The sequence below is a fragment of the Leucoraja erinacea genome, chromosome 1 (assembly GCF_028641065.1).
Source record: "Leucoraja erinacea ecotype New England chromosome 1, Leri_hhj_1, whole genome shotgun sequence".
NCBI classification, from domain to species: domain Eukaryota; kingdom Metazoa; phylum Chordata; class Chondrichthyes; order Rajiformes; family Rajidae; genus Leucoraja; species Leucoraja erinaceus.
In genome coordinates this window covers 42,826,684-42,844,939 of record NC_073377.1, presented here as the reverse complement: position 1 = coordinate 42,844,939, position 18,256 = coordinate 42,826,684, and the positions used below count along the sequence as shown (strand labels likewise).

At 43.2% G+C, this 18,256-nt stretch overlaps 1 protein-coding gene across 4 annotated transcripts in view; it reads right to left on the bottom strand.

Annotated features, from left to right (window-relative positions):
• Nucleotides 1–18,256, bottom strand: part of LOC129696097 (protein unc-13 homolog B-like) — a 411,098-nt gene that overhangs the window by 247,616 nt on the left and 145,226 nt on the right. For all 4 annotated transcript variants that reach the window (XM_055633576.1, XM_055633551.1, XM_055633558.1 and 1 more), the window contains exon 4: nt 7,990–8,107. In XM_055633576.1, the coding sequence (XP_055489551.1) occupies nt 7,990–8,107 (118 nt within the window). The remainder of the gene's footprint in view (nt 1–7,989; nt 8,108–18,256) is intronic.

The following is an 18,256-nucleotide window of genomic DNA, read 5'->3' as shown; positions in this document are numbered from 1 at the left end:
ATAGTGACCATATGATTACATTTCATAGTCATACAGTATTATCTCTCTAAACCACTCCTATCCTCATACCTATCCGAAGGCCTTTTAAACTTTGTAATTGGCTATTAATTAATTTATTTATTTCCATTGGGAAATGGTGGAGCAAATAATTACGTGAATTGAAAATAGCTACAAAGTAGTGGCAACAAGTAGATTTAATATAAGAAAAGCAGAAACAATGATGTAATGAAAAAGTCTCAATGTAATAAATGGGCAGGATTCTGTAGGTCTGCAGTTATCAACTGAAGAGCACAAAACAAAAGTTGAATATGATATCATGAGGGTTAAGGGTGAAACATAGTAAAGGTTCTGTATATTGTGAGGTAAATGAATCATATGACAAAATTAAAGCAATAACCATAAAGATGATGAGGAATGGGACCAAAGGCAAGAAGAGTGGAAGACGAAACAGAAATATGAAAAAGGAGTATAAATGCGTTGTAACAGCAAAAGGTATATATTGGAAGCATGTCAAAAATAGTTAATGATGGTAGAGTTTACTTTTAGAAGGTCTAAAACATGGCATAATCTATTTAGTAGATATAATTCATCTTCATTATAAATGAAAGCAGAAAGTTTGCCACGGGTAAACATTAAGTAATCATAAGGGAGCAATAGAAGAGATTTTGAATAAACAAAAAAAAGGTCAAGAAGAGGAGGGGCAGTGCTGGACCTCCTGTTGGGAAATGAGACGGGACAGGTGGTGGAGGTATGCGTTGGGGAGCACTTCGGGTCCAGTGATCACAATACCATTAGTTTCAATATAATTATGGAGAGGGTCAGAACTGGACCTAGGGTTGAGATTTTTGATTGGAGACAGGCTAACTTTGATGAGATGCGAAATGAATTAAAAGGAGTGAACTGGGACATTTTGTTTTATGGGAAAGATATAGAAGAGAAATGGAGGACATTTAAAGGGGAAATTTTAAGAGTACAGAATCTTTATGTTCCTGTTCGGTTGAAAGGAAACAGTAAAAATAGGAAAGAGCCCTGGTTTTCAAGGGAAATTGGACATCTTGTTCGGAAAAAGAGGGAGATCTACAATAATTATAGGCAGCATGAAGTAAATGAGGTGCTTGAGGAGTATAAGGAATGTAAAAAGAATCTTAAGAAAGAAATTAGAAAAGCTAAAAGAAAACATGAGGTTGCTTTGGCAAGTAAGGTGAAAGTAAATACAAAGGGTTTCTACAGCTATATTAATAGCAAAAGGATAACGAGGGATAAAATTGGGCCATTGCAGAGACAGAGTGGACAGCTATCTGCAGAGCCAAAAGAGATGGGGGAGATATTGAACAATTTATTTTCGTCGGTATTCACCAAGGAGAAGGATATTAAATTATGTGAGGTAAGGGAAACTAGTAGAGTAGCTATGGATACTATGAGTTTCAAAGTAAAAGAAGTATTGACACTTTTGAAAAATATAAATGTGGATAAGTCTCCAGGTCCTGACAGGATATTCCCTAGGACATTGAGGGAAGTTAGTGTAGAAATAGCCGGGGCTATGACAGAAATATTTCAAATGTCATTAGAAACGGGAATAGTCCCCGAGGATTGGCGTACTGCGCATGTTGTTCCATTGTTTAAAAAGGGTTCTAAGAGTAAACCTAGCAATTATAGACCTGTTAGTTTGACTTCAGTGGTGGGCAAATTAATGGAAAAGATACTTAGAGATAATATATATAAGCATCTGGATAAACAGGGTCTGATTAGGAACAGTAAACATGGATTTGTGCCTGGAAGGTCATGTTTGACTAATCTTCTTGAATTTTTTGAAGAGGTTACTAGGGAAATTGACGAGGGTAAAGCAGTGGATGTTGTCTATATGGACTTTAGTAAGGCCCTTGACAAGGTTCCTCATGGAAGGTTGGTTAAGAAGGTTCAACTGTTGGGTATAAATGCAGGAGTAGCAAGATGGATTCAACAGTGGCTGAATGGGAGATGCCAGAGGGTAATGGTGGATGGCTGTTTGTCGGGTTGGAGGCAGGTGATTAGTGGGGTGCCTCAGGGATCTGTGTTGGGTCCTTTGTTGTTTGTCATGTACATCAATTATCCTGATGAAGGTGTGGTAAATTGGATTAGTAAGTATGCAGATGATACCAAGATAGGGGGTGTTGTGGATAATGAAGAGGATTTCCTAAAGTCTACAGAGTGATTTAGGCCATTTGGAAGAATGGGCTGAAAGATGGCAGATGGAGTTTAATGCTGATAAATGTGAGGTGCTACACCTTGGCAGGACAAATCAAAATAGGACGTACATGGTAAATGGTAGGGAATTGAAGAATGCAGTTGAACAGAGGGATCTGGGAATAACCGTGCATAGTTCCTTGAAGGTGGAATCTCATATAGATAGGGTGGTAAAGAAAGCTTTTGGTATGCTAGCCTTTATAAATCAGAGCATTGAGTATAGAAGCTGGGAAGTAATGTTAAAATTGTACAAGGCATTGGTGAGACCAAATCTGGAGTATGGTGTACAATTTTGGTCGCCCAATTATAGGAAGGATGTCAACAAAATAGAGAGAGTACAGAGGAGATTTACTAGAATGTTGCCTGGGTTTCAACAATTAAGTTACAGAGAAAGGTTGAATAAGTTAGGTCTTTATTCTCTGGAGCACAGAAGGTTAAGGGGGGACTTGATAGAGGTCTTTAAAATGATGAGAGGGGTAGACAGAATTGATGTGGACAAGCTTTTCCCTTTGAGAATAGGGAAGATTCAAACAAGACGACATGACCTCAGAATTAAGGGACAGAAGTTTAAGGGTAACATGAGGGGGAACGTCTTTACTCAGAGAGTGGTAGCGGTGTGGAATGAGCTTCCAGTGGAAGTGGTGGAGGCAGGTTTGTTGGTATCATTTAAAAATAAATTGGATAGGCATATGGATGAGAAGGGAATGGAGGGTTATGGTATGAGTGCAGGCAGGTGGGACTAAGGGAAAATAATTGTTCGACACGGACTTGTAGGGCCGAGATGGCCTGTTTCCGTGCTGTAATTGTTATATGGTTATAAGAAGATATGCTGATGAACATTGATGGCAAAAAAGCTTTACTGCTAATCCTTTACGGCAGTCCAAAACATCCAGCACAATTTAAAATCTGTTATTGTAACACTTCTTAAAATAAGCTGAACAGGTTAATGATAAACCCATTAGACATATTTCCATTCATTACAACAGTGACAATATACAGTAACAATTCATCACATGCCTGAATTGTCCTGTCGATGCCAGATTGACAGACAAGTTATTTGCTGCAAAATAACTATCCTCTGACCTGCCTCTTACAGCCACAGTATTCAGTTCCCATTAAGTTTCTGATTAGTGGTGACCCCACTGGAGGTTGATGGTGGAGGATGTCCAATTGTAAATAATGGTAGATAATTAAACAAGCAAAATACTCTACTCTTTCTTGAATGGGTACAACTGCCACAGCATTCAGGAACTTTGACACTAACCTGAACAAACCAGAACAATTATCAGCAGCCCTGCATGAATTTATAGGTCTATTTCTTCAGTGCAGGTTTGCAGTGGATGCAATGTGTAATAATTATAGACTTGACTTCAGCAAATCTTTTTAATCTGCATCTTGCACAAATGAACATTGCCACCTATAACTTCTCGCCAGTCATCCTAACATCAAAATATTTCACTGCTGAGTCAAAGGCCTGGAATCTATGACGAGCTTAAGACTACAATTGCCACAATTCATAAATGGCTGCATGTTGAGCAAGTAATTAGGAAAACTACCGGAAAGTTATTTATTGCAAAAGGAATCAAATAAAATTGCAAAAGAAAGCATAACTTTCCTAGTTTGTTTTAGGGGCATTGGTGAAATCACATCAGAAGTTCTAAGTTCTATGATGACTTCTTACTAATCATTATTTAACTTGAGATGAGTATATTGAGGAGGAGGAGGAGGATGAGTCACAGCACTGTTTATAGCAGGTGACCATAAGGGCAAACATTACTCCAGCTGAGGTCTGATAAAGGTTTTATAAAGTTGGAGCATGATCTCTTTACTTCTGGAATTAATGACTTATTTAATGAAGGTCGGTATCCCATATGCTTTCCTAACGATGTTATCTACCTGTGTCGGTATCTTCAATGATCTATGGACTTGTACTCCAAGATCTCTCTGTTCATCAATAGTCCCCAAGAACCTTCCAATGAGGTCAGAAGGTAGAAGATAAAGCTCTGTTTTGTCTGTTTCAGATTTTCAAAACCTGTGCTTTTGACAGTTATTTATGTTTGCAAAACTGTAGTATATTGTCAGGGCTCTCAACTGCATCTGCTCTATTTTCCACACCTGCTCAATTGTCTTCAATTTCCACCTCACCAGCCACACATTCATCTCCAGATTGTCTGCCGCTTCCATGTAGGAGGAGGAGGAGCACATCATTCATCCCTTCAGCAATAAAATCATGGCTGATCTGCCCCATACCCCCTCTCTGTGCCAGTTCCAGGACTCCTAATTCCCTGATTTTTCAGAAATGTATTTATTTAATATTCCCAATGGTCTAACATTCACAGCCTCCTTGGGGTTGAGATTTCTACAGATCACACCTCTTAAAGCAGAAATTCTTTCTCATTTCAATTTTAAATGGACAACCATTAACCCTGAAACATAGAAACATAGAAACATAGAAAATAGGTGCAGGAGTAGGTAATTCGGCCCTTCGAGCCTGCACCGCCGTTCAATAGGATCATGGCTGATCATCCAACTCAGTATCCTGTACCTGCCTTCTCTCCATACCCCCTGATCCCTTTAGCCACAAGGGCCACATCTAGCTCCCTCTTAAATATAACCAATGAACTGGCCTCAACTACCCTCTGTGGCAGAGAGTTCCAGAGATTCACCACTCTCTGTGTGACAGCGTGTTTCCTTATTATTTTAGATTCCATCACCATCCCATGGGGTACATCACAGGCAGCACCCTCTGAATATTACATGCTCCAACAAGGTCTTCCACTTATTTTCTAAACTTTATGAGTGGGGGCCAGAAAGGGGTGATGGCCAAATCGTTTCCATCCCCATCCCAGGAATCAATCCACTGAATTTTCTCTGCTATGCCTCCAACAGAATTTCACCACCACACAAATCGTTCCTTCCCTTCACCTTTCAAACCACCAAAAGGACAATTATTTTCAAAACACCATGATCAATTCTTTTATCTCCATCAACAATTTCCCTTCTGACAACACCTTCCCATGCAACTATAATAAATGCAACACCTACAATTTTACTCTTACCTTTCCTCCATCCATGGATTCAAACAATCCTTCCAGATGAAGCAACAATGCATCAGCACATCTTCCAATTTGGTGCACTGCATTTGCTGCTCAGCGTGTCCGCTCTGCACTGGAGAAAACCCCAAACGCAGAGAGCCTTGACGAAGATCTTTATCTCTTCTCTAGTCACGGCAAGGGAGGACTGAAAGTAGCTAACGCTGTTCCTCTATTTAATAAGGGAAGTAGAGAGAATCCCAGGAATTATAGACTGGTGAGCCTCGTGTAATTTGGAGGGAAGCTATTGGAGAGGTTTCTTCGATATAGGATTTACTTTCATTTGGAAGAGAATGGGTTGATTAGGAACAGTCAGCATGGCTTTGTACATGGCAGGTCTTGTTTTACTAACTTGATCGGCTTTTTTGAGGGTGACAAAGGTGATCGATGAGGGTAGGGTGGTGAACATTGGCTACATAGATTTTAGTAAAGCATCGTTCTGGTCCACTTTGACAACCTTTCCAAAGCATCTATATCCTTCCTGTAATAGGACAACCAGATCTGCACACAATATATTCCAAATGAGGCCTAACCAAAGCCCCATAAAGCTGGAGGGGGGGGGGGGGGCGTGGGTAGAGGGGGGGGGGGGGGTAGGGGGGGGGGGGTGGGGTGGGGGGTGGTTAGAGGGGGGGTTGGTAGGTGTGTGTGTGTCTAAAGCGACAGGCTGCTCCCCTGAATTCCATAGAGCTGCCGACAGCTTTCGTGCATGAGACGCGCACGCTTCATTACCAGAACATTCTGAATGCGTGACGCACGGTTACATTTTGCTCTCTGTCTCTCTCTCTCTCCCCCCACTCTCTCTCTCTCCCCCATCTCTCTCTCTCTCTCCCCCTCTCTCTCTCCCTCTCCCCCTCTCTCCCCCACCTTCCCTCTCCCCCTGGGGTTCTGGGGTAAAAGGACCAAATTGCCCTAATATAATATCAAGGGGGGTAGTTAGCGTGTGTGCTTCCCGCCACCCACCCGTGACGCCGCATGCCGCCCCCCCCCCCCCCGTCAGTGGACCACCCTTTGGGGGAACAGACCCAACGGGTGCACTTGGTCTATTACCTATTATCAACTCTGTGTGTAGCGTGTGTGTGTGTGGGTGTAATGTGTGTGATGTGTGTGTGTGGTGTGTGGGTGTGTGTGGTGTGCACTTGTCTGTACCTGTTAAAAACTCTGTGTGTGTGCGTGCGCGCGTGCGCGTGTGCGTGTGTGTGTGTGTGTGCGTGTCATTTTGCCTTTGAAACGTATTTTCTCGAAAACCAGACATAAATACACTGAGATTTTCACATATTTCGGTAGCGATTTAACCTATGATTTCACAAATTGGCTCCTCTCTAAATTTGATCAATTTCCCCAGATTTTTAATAAAGTTGTTCACAAAACGGACTGTTTTTTAAAAATCAAACCACTGCGGCAGCTGCGGACATCCCAATCCCCTTGCTCGCGGCACCCCCCCCCCCTCCTCCCCCGCACTTGATTAAACCAGACGCTCTCAATGCGCAGGCGCGCTATCCACCACCCTCCCCCCCCCCCCCCCGTCATTTTTTTGACTCCCGCTGTGCCGTGGACCAAAGATCAAGTGGGAGTAATGGCCGCCAGAGCCACCTTCTCATTGCGTGCCCCCCGCGCGACGATTACGGCTGCTGCCACCCAGCTCCCCTCCACTTCTCCCCCCCCCCCCCCCCCTCCCCCGGCCCGGCTCTGTCACGCTGGCGGAAGCCAAGATCGGCTGGTTCCCCCGCTGCTTTTCACCGCCCGCACATCGCTCCATGCCTCGCTGGCGGCCCGCAGGCTCACTCGTGACCACGCCCGCCCCCCCCGCCCGCCCATTCCCGGAGATAACCAGCTGGCTCCGGGGGTACAGAGAGGATGCGCTGAGGATGCGAGGCCATGGAGCTGAGGCTCGCTCTGAGGCCGACGACTGCTGGGCAGCCCTACCCCCCTCCTCCTCCTTCCCTCCCCCCTTCTCCCCCCCCTTCTCCGCCTCCCCTCTCTACCCTCTCCCCCCCTCTCTCTCCCCTCCACTCTCTCCCCCCCTCTCTCCCCCTCCACTCTCTCTCATGTTCTCCCTCTCCTCCCTCCGTCTCTCCCTCCCTCCCTCTCCCCTCCCTCTCTCCCTCCCTCCCCTCTCCCTCCCCCCCCTCCGCTCTCCCCCTCTCTCTCCTCCCCGCTCCCGTCTCACCCCCTCGCTTTCCTCCCTCCCTCTCTCCCTCCCCCCCTCCCCTCCTCTCCCCTCCCCCCCCCCTTCTCCCCCCCCCCCTCTCTCCCCCCCTCCCTCGTTCCCCCGTCCCTCTCCCTCACCTCCCTCCCCTACCCCTCACCTACCTCCCCCTCTCCCCCCCCCTCCTCCCCTCTCTCCTCCCATCTCTCTCTCCCCACCCTTCCTCTCCTCCTCCCCTCCACGCCCCTCTCCCTCTGTCTCTTGCCCGTCTGTCTCTGCCCCTCTCTCTCTGTCTCTCCCCATTCTCTCTCTGCCCATTCTCTCTCTGCCCTCACTCTCTACCCCTCTCCCCTCCCTCTCTTAATAATATTAATATAGTATCAAGGGGGGGTAGTTAGCATGTGTGTGGGGGTGGTTAGTGCGTGTGACGCCGCATACCCCGCCCCCCCCCCCCCCCCACCGCAACCGGGCGTTGGAGGAACAGACCCAACGCGTCTGCACTTGGTCTAGTAATATTTAAATTCCTACCTCCTCAGATTGCCGAATGCTCTTCAGTGGTATCCACACATTTCCCACCATTGTATCCCAGATTAACCCTTTGTTCCAGACTTCAACAATCAAGCCAAGTTCCAACCGGCTGATCTCACTATTGAAAAGAAAATGAAAACATCTTTAACTCACAGCTGTATTATATTGCATTTCTAAATAATATTTCAATGTAAAAATAAATAAAATTGATGCCAAAACCGTCATAATTTCTTGTGCACAACACCTATCAATGCACAAAAAATATTATTACCTCCCAAAGGCAGTTTTACTGAATAATAAGAATAATTCTACAGAAATGCATTACTCAAAGTTCTTTTTGTTATGTTACAAATTTGGCACCCGTATCTATATTTTGGTATCTTTGCTGTCAGAGAACAGAGAGAAATCTAATTTCAGCAAAACATTTCATTGCCGTCAAATATGGAAATTTTCATGTCGTATGCAAGTAGGAGAGGAAATAAAGAACAAGGATCAGAATTCATTATAGAACACACTTGGGTGGCCCAATGGGTCAGCTGATGGAGCTACTGCATCACAACTCCAAAGTCAGAATTGATCCCAACTTCTGGTACTATCGTGTGAGGTTTACAGGTTAATGCATGTTTGCATGACTTTTCTCCAAGGTGGTCCAGGTTCTTCCCACATTTCAAAGATGTAGGTTAATTGCCCACTCTAAATTGCCTTGCTGTATAGTTGATTTGCAGCATTAGTGTAAATGGATGTTTGATGATTATCACAGATTCAGTGGATGAAACGGCCTGTTTCGGTGATGTATCATTCTATCATTCATTATTCAGTAATGTGCAAGGTCAGGCTAAAATGAATTTTATTTTGGAAAGAGTGTTGAAATGGTAAAGAATGTCAATGAAACAAGGTGTAAATTAGAGAAGATTATATATATTTTTCTCAAATGCATGTGCTTAATGGCTTCAGATTATTTTATTTTTTTGATCTTACAAAGATCCAAAGCATGCTTGGATTATGTTCCATGTATACTATTGTGCCTTGAAAATGAATAAAGAGGACATTCCAAAATATTATATTCAATATCCATTACGCAAAGTACTCTCTTAAAGATAGTTGCTCTAGAGCCAGTGAACTATAACAATGTTTATCTCTTCTGAAAATTGAATATTAAAGTAATACTTAGTCGTAGTTACATAATGTGGAAAAAGGGCTTCTGGCTCAATTTGTCCATGCTGGTCAAGATGCCCCATCCAAGCTTGTCCTATTTGTCTTGTATCTCTCTAAACTTTCCCTATCCATGTATCTGTCCAAGCGACTTTTAAATGCTGTCATTGTACCTGCCTCAACTACTTCCTCTAGCTCATTCCATATGCCGTCACGCTCTGCGTAAAAAGCTCTTCTTAAATCAGGTTCCTATTAAATTTCCCCCCCACCCACCCCCTCAAGTTCTTGAAATACCATGTTTATTCACCCTGTCATTTCCACATTGCTTACCGAATGAAAATTTGATGCAAGATAAAGTTTTTATCACATATCAAAATTTCCATAATACCCAGTGCCAGGTACCATAACTGCAACATGGCTTTACAGACATTAACAATGTGTAGTTCTTAATAAGACGAGTAAATCATGTTAATTTGTACTAAATTATTTTTTATTTTTTTTAAAGACATTAATATAGCACTTCATAATGCCACAGGGGGGATGCAAGCAGAAGCCTCCACGTGGCGCATCCGGGGCAATGCCACAGTGACTGACTGAAGTAGCCAATTCTGCAACCACCGACCGTCAACCGTCACTGACCGACCGGAAAGACGTGATATGGAAGATGTCGGACACGAGGAAAAAGATGCCACAGCGATCTGCCATAGGGTCAACTGTTATCTATATTAATTAATTGGATGGAAGTATCATTTGGCATAGTCAGTAAATTTGTAGGCACCACCAAAATTAATTGCATTGTACTGTCTAAATTTACAACAGGATCAGGGTGAACAAGGGAAATTGGCCAATAAATAGCAGATGGAATTTAACTTGGACACTGTGAGGTGATACATGTCAATTAATCAAACCAGACCAGGACTTACGCAGCAAATGGTAGGGCCCTGAAGAGTGTTGTAGAGCAGAGAGACCTAGCGGTACAGTTCCCTGAAAGTGGTGAAACTGATAGACAGGGTGGTGAAGGAGGAGTCTGGTGTGTTTGCCTTCATTGATAAAGGTACAGATTAAAAAAGTTGGGACATCATACTACATCTATACAAGACATAGATGAGACCAAATTTGGAGTACTGTGTGCAATTCCTGTCACCCTTCAGTAGGAAGGATGTCAACGATTTGAAGAGGAGGCATAAAAGATTTACAAGGATGTTACTGGGACTGGGAAGCTTGAGATTAAGAGGATAGATTTGCCGGATATTATTTCCCCGGAGGGTAGGAGGCTGCGGTGTGACTTCATAGAGTTACAAAAAAATCATAGGAGGTATGGATAAGGTGAAAGAACACACATGCGCCTGCTCGGCCACCTGTAGCCCCCAATGGTGTTGTCAGTCACCAAGGCCAATAGATAGATAGATAGATAGCCTTTTATTGTCATTCAGACTTAGTCTGAACGAAATTGCAGCAGTCATACATATAATACAATACAATAAAACAACAATAAACACACATTAACATCCACCACAGTGAGTCCACCCAGCATCTCCTCACTGTGATGGAGGCAAAAGTCTTAGGTCAATGTGAGAAGAACTATCATTCAGAAGGGTAAATCCTCGGAAAGTGTCTGGACCCAATGGTGTACCTGGTCGCGTTTTCAATACCTGCGCGGACCAACTTGGTGGAGTGTTTACGGCCATTTTCAACCTCTCATTACTGAGGTTCCCACATGCGTTGAAAGGGAAAGAATAATACTGGTGCCCAAGTAAAGTGACATGCTTCAATGACTACCAACCGATCAAGCTGTTGTTCGGCATTCAATACCATCATCTCCCTCAAACTTGTTACTAAGCGCAGGGTACTGGGTCTTTGCTCATACCTATGCAAAAGAACACAATCAGTACAAATTGGCAATAACACTTCCTCCTTGATAACCATCAGCACGGGAGCACCTCAGTGTGCGCTCTATCCCCAACTGTACTAACTACCCATGACTGTGCAGCCGGACACAATTCCAATACCAGCTTTAAATTCACGGATGATGCCAATTTGAATGGTGCCAGAACAAAAACCTTGCTCTCAACATCAGAAATACCAAGGAGCTGACTGTTAACTTTAGAAGAGAAAAGCTGAAGATCGATAAATGTGTTTTCATCAATAGACACAATAGGTGGGACATCAACTTTAGAGTTCATGGGCATGCATATCTCTGAAGATCTGTCCTGAACCCAGCATACTGATGCAATCATAAAGAAAGCCCATCAATGCCTCTACTTCCTTAGAAGATACGGTATGTTGATGAAGACTCTTTTGAACTTCTACAGATATAGGGTAGAGAGCATATTGACTGGTTGCATCACAGCCTGATTCAGCAACTGGAATGCCCAGGAACAAAGGACATTTCAAAAAGTGGTGAACATTGCCTAACATCGGTACTGATCTCCCCACCATTGAAGGGATCTATCGGAGACGTTGCTCAAAAAAGACCCACACCCCAGCTGGGCCAGGTGCTCATTTCATTCCTGTAGTCGGGAAGAAGACAAAGGAGTCTGAAAACCATGACCTCCACGTTCAGGAACAGCTTCTTCGCAACAACCATCAGGCTACTGAACATTACAAAACCAACTAAACATCGAACTATGAACTGGGTCTCCTCCATGGCCACAGCGAGCAGCACCGGAAATTGGAGGAACAGCACCTCATATTCCGTTTGGGGAGTCTGCATCCTGGAGGCATGAACATCGAATTCTCCCAATTTTGTTAATCCTTGCTGTCTCCTCCCCTTCCTCAGTCCCCCTGCTGTCTCCTCCCATCCCCCAACCTTCGGGCTCCTCCTCCTTTTTCCTTTCTTGTCCCCGCCCACCCCACCCCCGATTAGTCTGAAGAAGGGTTTCGGCCCGAAACGTTGCCTATTTCCTTCGCTCCATAGATGCTGCTGCACCCGCTGAGTTTCTCCAGCTTTTTTGTGTAACCTTAAAGAACTATGAACTGTGTTGGTTGCATTAGGAACTTTGGGCTTTTTTGTTTTTGTACTAATTTTTGTTTAAAAAAAACTGTTTTATTTATATCTTGAACTTTCTTTTGTTTATTATGGTATCTATTGAGTTCTGGTTACAGGTCTGTTACGCTGCTAAGTAAATTAAGAATCTCGTTGTTTTGTTTCAGTACGTATGACAATTGAGCACCGTAGACTCTTTCCCACAGCAGAAATATCTAGAATTAGAGGGCATACATTTAAGATGAGAAGGAAAAGAATGAAAGGAGATTGAGGGGAAATTTCTTCACACAAAAGAATGAGCTGCCAGAGGAAGCTATGGAGGCACGTACAGCAACAACGTTCAAAAGACATTTAGACAGGTATATGAACAGGAAATGTTTAGAGGGATATGGCCTAAATGCAGGCGAATAGGTCATCTATAAAACCTGGTTGGCATGGATAAAGTCAGTGACTACATGAGAAGCACCACTCGGTATGACAAAAATTCACTAACTGCTGACAGCTTCAGAAAAACTGATCGATGGAAATTCACTCATTATGACACACAACACTGAAAAGTCAGATCATAACTTGAGCAACTGTGACACTCAAAATGTTATTCTCCTCCATGGTGGCCAGAATGAGGCCCACCGTAAATTGGAGGAGCAGCACCTCATATTCCGCTTGGGCAGTTTACATCCCAGCAGTATGGACATTGCCTTCTCTAATTTCAAGTAGTCCTGGCTTTCTCCTCCCCTTCCCAGCTTTCCCTCAACCCACTTCACCTCTTCCTTTCTTCTTCCGCCCCCCACACACCCTCACATCAGTCTGAAGAAGGGTCTCGACCCGAAACATTGCCTATTTCCTTCGCTCCATAGATGCTGCCTCACCCACTGAGTTTCTCCAGCGTTTTTGTCTACCTTAGTTCTAAGGTTCTGTTAGTTTGCAGAAATGTTGAATATAAGAATTAACAAAGAAGAATGTCTTTCAGATAGCATTTATTTACAAAGTGAAGTTGAACTTTGCTGTTTCTATTGAATAATTTGCATTCTTATATTTGGCATTTCATGCATAGTTTTTTTTTTTTAATTACACACCATGATTAATATATTTCAAATCAGAATAAGCCCTCACTGACATTTTTGAAATAGTTTTAAAATGGTGGTTATACTATGGTTAGTTCAAGTTAGATTTTACCATTTGGTACTGTCATTCCACTGAATATTTTTTTTCCATTTTTCTTTATATTCTCATCCAAGTCACTATGTAAAGAACAATTTCTAGCACTGGTACACAAAAACAGCTGGAGAAACTCAGCGGGTGCAGCAGCATCTATGGAGCGAAGGAAATAGGCAACGTTTCGGCCCGAAACGTTGCCTATTTCCTTCGCTCCATAGATGCTGCTGCACCCGCTGAGTTTCTCCAGCTTTTTTTGTGTACCTTCGATTTTCCAGCATCTGCAGTTCCTTCTTGAACAATTTCTAGCACTGTTCAGTTTTTGGATCAAGACACAGAAGAATCATTTCTTAATATAACTATGGAGTAACTTGGAAGAGATAATTTTCAAAATGTGATGGGGGGGCCTTGTAAAGTATGCACAAAGCAGCTCCATACACACACACTAAATATTACAGCAGAGCACTGTAAAACTTAAAAATATGACATGTGCAGGTCAATTTAGTTAAATTAAATGACGCTTGGCATAACTTCTCCCCAAGTCTATTCCAAGGATTGCAATTATTCTGGACCAATGAGTGAAATTCACAATAAAATTAGTTGACAAAAAACACTGTTTTGCACTTGTTATATTTACTGTTGTGTGTACCATACTACATGGAAACGGTATTTCATTGCACCCTGGTGTATATGAAAAAAATCTATAATTTGAACAATAGCACAAGGTATTTAGTCACGGGGTCATTTAACCCCGTGTCTAAAAATAGTGGTTGCAAACAATCTGGAATTTATTACATTTACAAGCTTGGGTCAAAAACTGGCAAGTGACAAGTAAATTAATTTGAAGTTAAATGACCATTGCTAGAGAGGAAATTGAAATTTTTGTACAAAACTGCAACAATAGAAATTACATTTAAAAAAAGAGACATAAAGTGCTGGAGTAACTCAGCAGATCAGGCAGCATCCCTGGTGAACAAGGACAGGTGAAGTTTCAGGTTAGGACACTTTTTGTTAGAACGAATGCCTTCCTTTTGTTGCTTGGACATTGTAATCAATAAGTACCTTCAGTTCTTCATTCTTATTGAGTCATTTGTTATCCACTTGAATTACCTTAACAGACAAGATCAATTTGTGGAAATCATAAAACTGTATTTCCACCTCAGTATTGGAATAGAATGCCAAGATGGATAAATCAAAGCCCTTGAAATGCAGTTTGAACTCATGACCTTCTGTCTCAGAACTGTGTGTGTTATCAATTCATTCAAGCTGACAAATCTGCCTAACATGAGCTTTACTGTACTGGAGACATGAGCTAATTGGGCCAGAGCTGTTATTGAACAAAGATAAATTATCCCACAAGACACTTTGAACCAGATTTATTTTTCAGACTGGAATTTTGTCAAATTGATACCCAGTACATACAAAAATCCTTCAGCATATTTAAGAGACTTCAAGTTAAATTACTGATGATTTTTTTATAATTATTGGAGAATGGCTGGGTGTAAATAATTCTTGATTATGTTGGCTGCTTTCCCAAATTCTGGGAAATTCAGATGGAATCATGACGGTCTAGACTGGAGCATTTCATATTTCTTATAACGTGACGACCAGAACTCCAAGTATGGTCCAAACAACGTTTTATACAACTATGGCATCATGACCCAACTCTTGAATGCAAGCAGGTGATCCGCCTTCTTCATCATGCTGTCTACCAGTGTTGCCACTTTCAGACAACTATTTCTTTGTACCCCTAGCCTGAGCCTGGAGAGGGTTCCTGTGATGTAGAAGACATCCTGACTAATTCCTGTACCAAAGAGGATGCGCCCCAGCTCCTCTTTGGTACAGGAAGTCCCTGGAGAGGCTGGAGCTCACTCGCCTACAACCCCTGGTTAAACCCTACCTGAACCCCCTGCTTTGCAAACAAAGATGGGGGTTGAGGATGCCATCATCCACCTGCTCCATCGTTCCTATGCTCACCTGGATAAGCCGGGAGGCATTGAGAGAGTCATGTTTTTTTACTTCTCCAGTGCTTTTAACACAACCTGGCTTGCGTGAAGATGCGGGTGGATGCTCCATTGGTGTCTTGGATCACCAACCACCTGACTGGACAACCACAATATGTCAGGCCGCAGAACTGTATCGCAACACAGGGGCCCCACTGGGGACTGTCCTCTCTCCCTTCCTGTTTACCATCTACACCTCAGACTTCAGATATAACTCAGTCTCCTGACACCTGCAGAAGTTTTCAATGACTCTGCAATTGTGGCTGCATCAGTGAGGGGAGGGAAGCTGAATACAGAGATGTAGTAGGCGACTTTGATGAGTGGTGTGGGCTGAATCATCTGCAGCTCAACACTGAGAAGACTAAGGACTTTAGGAGGAGAGGAACACCCCTGTCCCCCGTCTCCATCAATGGTGTGGATGTGCAGTTTACCAGGGAGTACAAATACCTTGGAGTGTACCTGAACAGTGAACTGGACTGGTCCAGGAACGCTGTGGCCCTGTACAAGAAGGGACCGAGCCGGCTGTACTTTTTAAGAAGGCTCCGCTCCTTCAACATCTGCAGTAGGATGCTGATGTTCTACCAATCGGTGGGAGCCAGTGCCATCTTCTTCGCTGCCGTGTGCTGGGGCAGCAGGGGGAAGGCTGCAGAAGCCAATGGGATCAACAAACTGGCTCCGTCCTGGGGGCGGAGATGGATTCATGGGAGGTGGAGGGGACGATGCTCCTCAAACTGTGGAGCATCCTGTACAATACAGCTCACCCCGTCCGTCACACTGGCCAACCCGAGGAGTCGCTTCAGCAACAGAATAAAGGTGGCATGGTTAGTGAATTTGCAGATGACACCAAAATTGCCTGTGTTTGGACAGTTTACGTAGGTTACAAGAGTTTACTCAACTGGGAAAGTGGGCAATGGAATGGCAGATGGAATTTAATTCAGATGTGCGAACTCAAGAAGGTGAACACTGGGTAATTAAATAAAGTTGTTATTCCGAGCTTTTATGACTGCAATACAATGAAATCCTTATTTAACTGCAAACAAATCAATTATTTCATAAAATGTCTGTAAATGACATAACAATTTGCACCCTTACCACAATGGATTCATTAAACAAACATAAATATATCTAAAAGTATCAGCAGCATATTTTATAGTGCTAACCTGTACAATCTTGCATAATTTATTTTTTGTGGGAATTTTCCGAAGTTTTCTTTTGAAGAAATGATTATAAGAATAATCACAGTATCCCAGGGAGCTGCACGCATGGCAGGAGTGTCCCGGGAGGGGCCACACGGGCCCGATCTATCCGCCGAACAACCGCGATGCCAACCGGAACATGCCCTGGCAGGCCTGACTCGCTGGAGAAGCCGGGCAGCAAGGCCTGTTTGGGCTGAAGGAACGGTGGCGGCAAAGGATCCTTGGCGGTGGCGATGGCAGCCACGGCAGCGACAATGGGAGCCTCGACGGTGGCAGCGAGTGCCTCGGCTGCAATGGGAGTCTCGACGGCTGTGGGGCCTCAGCGGCAATAGGAGCCTCGGCTGCAACGGGTGCCTTGGAGGCCGGTGGTGGGGGGGCCTCATGATCGACCCGCAATCAACGGTCGATGAGCGTGAGGAGGGGAGGGGAAGACAACGGGGACCCGTCGTGGGAGGACCGCCGTGAGGAACGGTAGGAGAACAAAGGGGGACCCGGGGAGGGGGGGCATTCTAGATAGATAGATAAATACTTTATTAATCCCCTCAGGGAAATTCAGATGTCAGGTAGCCAACACAGTCAGAACGTAAAGCAGACAATACATAAAATACGGACAGTACATAAAAGTAATAAATACTTAAAAAGAACCCAATAAATAACTCTTAAATGTGCAAAGCATCCCCATACAGTTTAATGGTCAGTATTATAAAATCTAATGGCTGCAGGGGTGAAGGATCTCCTGAACTGCTCTAGTTTACACTCCTCTGCCCAGGGGATAAGTCTGTGTTCATTTGTTCTGGTTTAGGCGCTGTGCACATGGCAGCCAGCCAACAGTCGCTTGTCTCTTTCTTGTTGTTTTCACATTTAGTTTCAAGTTTTCGGGTGCCTTGATGTGTGTTGTGACTGTTTGGTTTACCAATTTTCCTCCAAGGATGAATAAAGTTTTATCGTATCATATCGTAAAATATCTAAATAACACCGAGTCTCCAGTAACTAAATAAGCAAGTCAAAAATTATGACGAAAGCAGTCATGGGATAGATTTGAATTGTGCTTTTAACATTTTCAATTTTATGTATTGTACATTACTTGGCACAACATAGTGATATATTCATTGTTGTTGCTAATGATCAAAGTTAATTACTGCTTTAACAAGAGAGTAATGAAAGTGATATAAAATAGCAATTAATCAATTAAGAAAAACTCAAGGATCAGGGTATACTAATTTTACGACATTTTAATTCTCACACATTGGCACAAAAGCAAAATCTACAGTGAATTACCAGCCGTGAGATACACATACAAGCAATTCTGTATAATTAAGAGCTGTTCTTTTCATATTATTGTTTTCAATACAAAACATTTTATTGAAACAAACTGAACAGAGCAGGAAGGTAGGAACAGGATCAGCTCATTCAGCACCTCAAGCCTGTTCCAACATTCAGTGGGACCATAATTTACATGTACTGTGACTCAATATACCTCTTCTGAGCTTAAAGATTCACAATAACATTCTCTAGGGTCCAGCACCTGACTAACATCTGCAGTGGGTTTTTTTTTCATTTCTACTACATTTTAGTCGTCTCTGTCCAATAAAATCTCTCCTGATTTACAGTGTTCCTATATTTTTGGGTGCAACCTTGATGAGCTCACAATGGTTTTAAAATATGTCTACCAGACACTTAATATAACTACTTTTTTGTAAATATTATGCTTCCATCTCAACTATTTTCCATATTGTGGGAACCCTTGAGTGCAGGCAAACAGATCTTGGTTACTT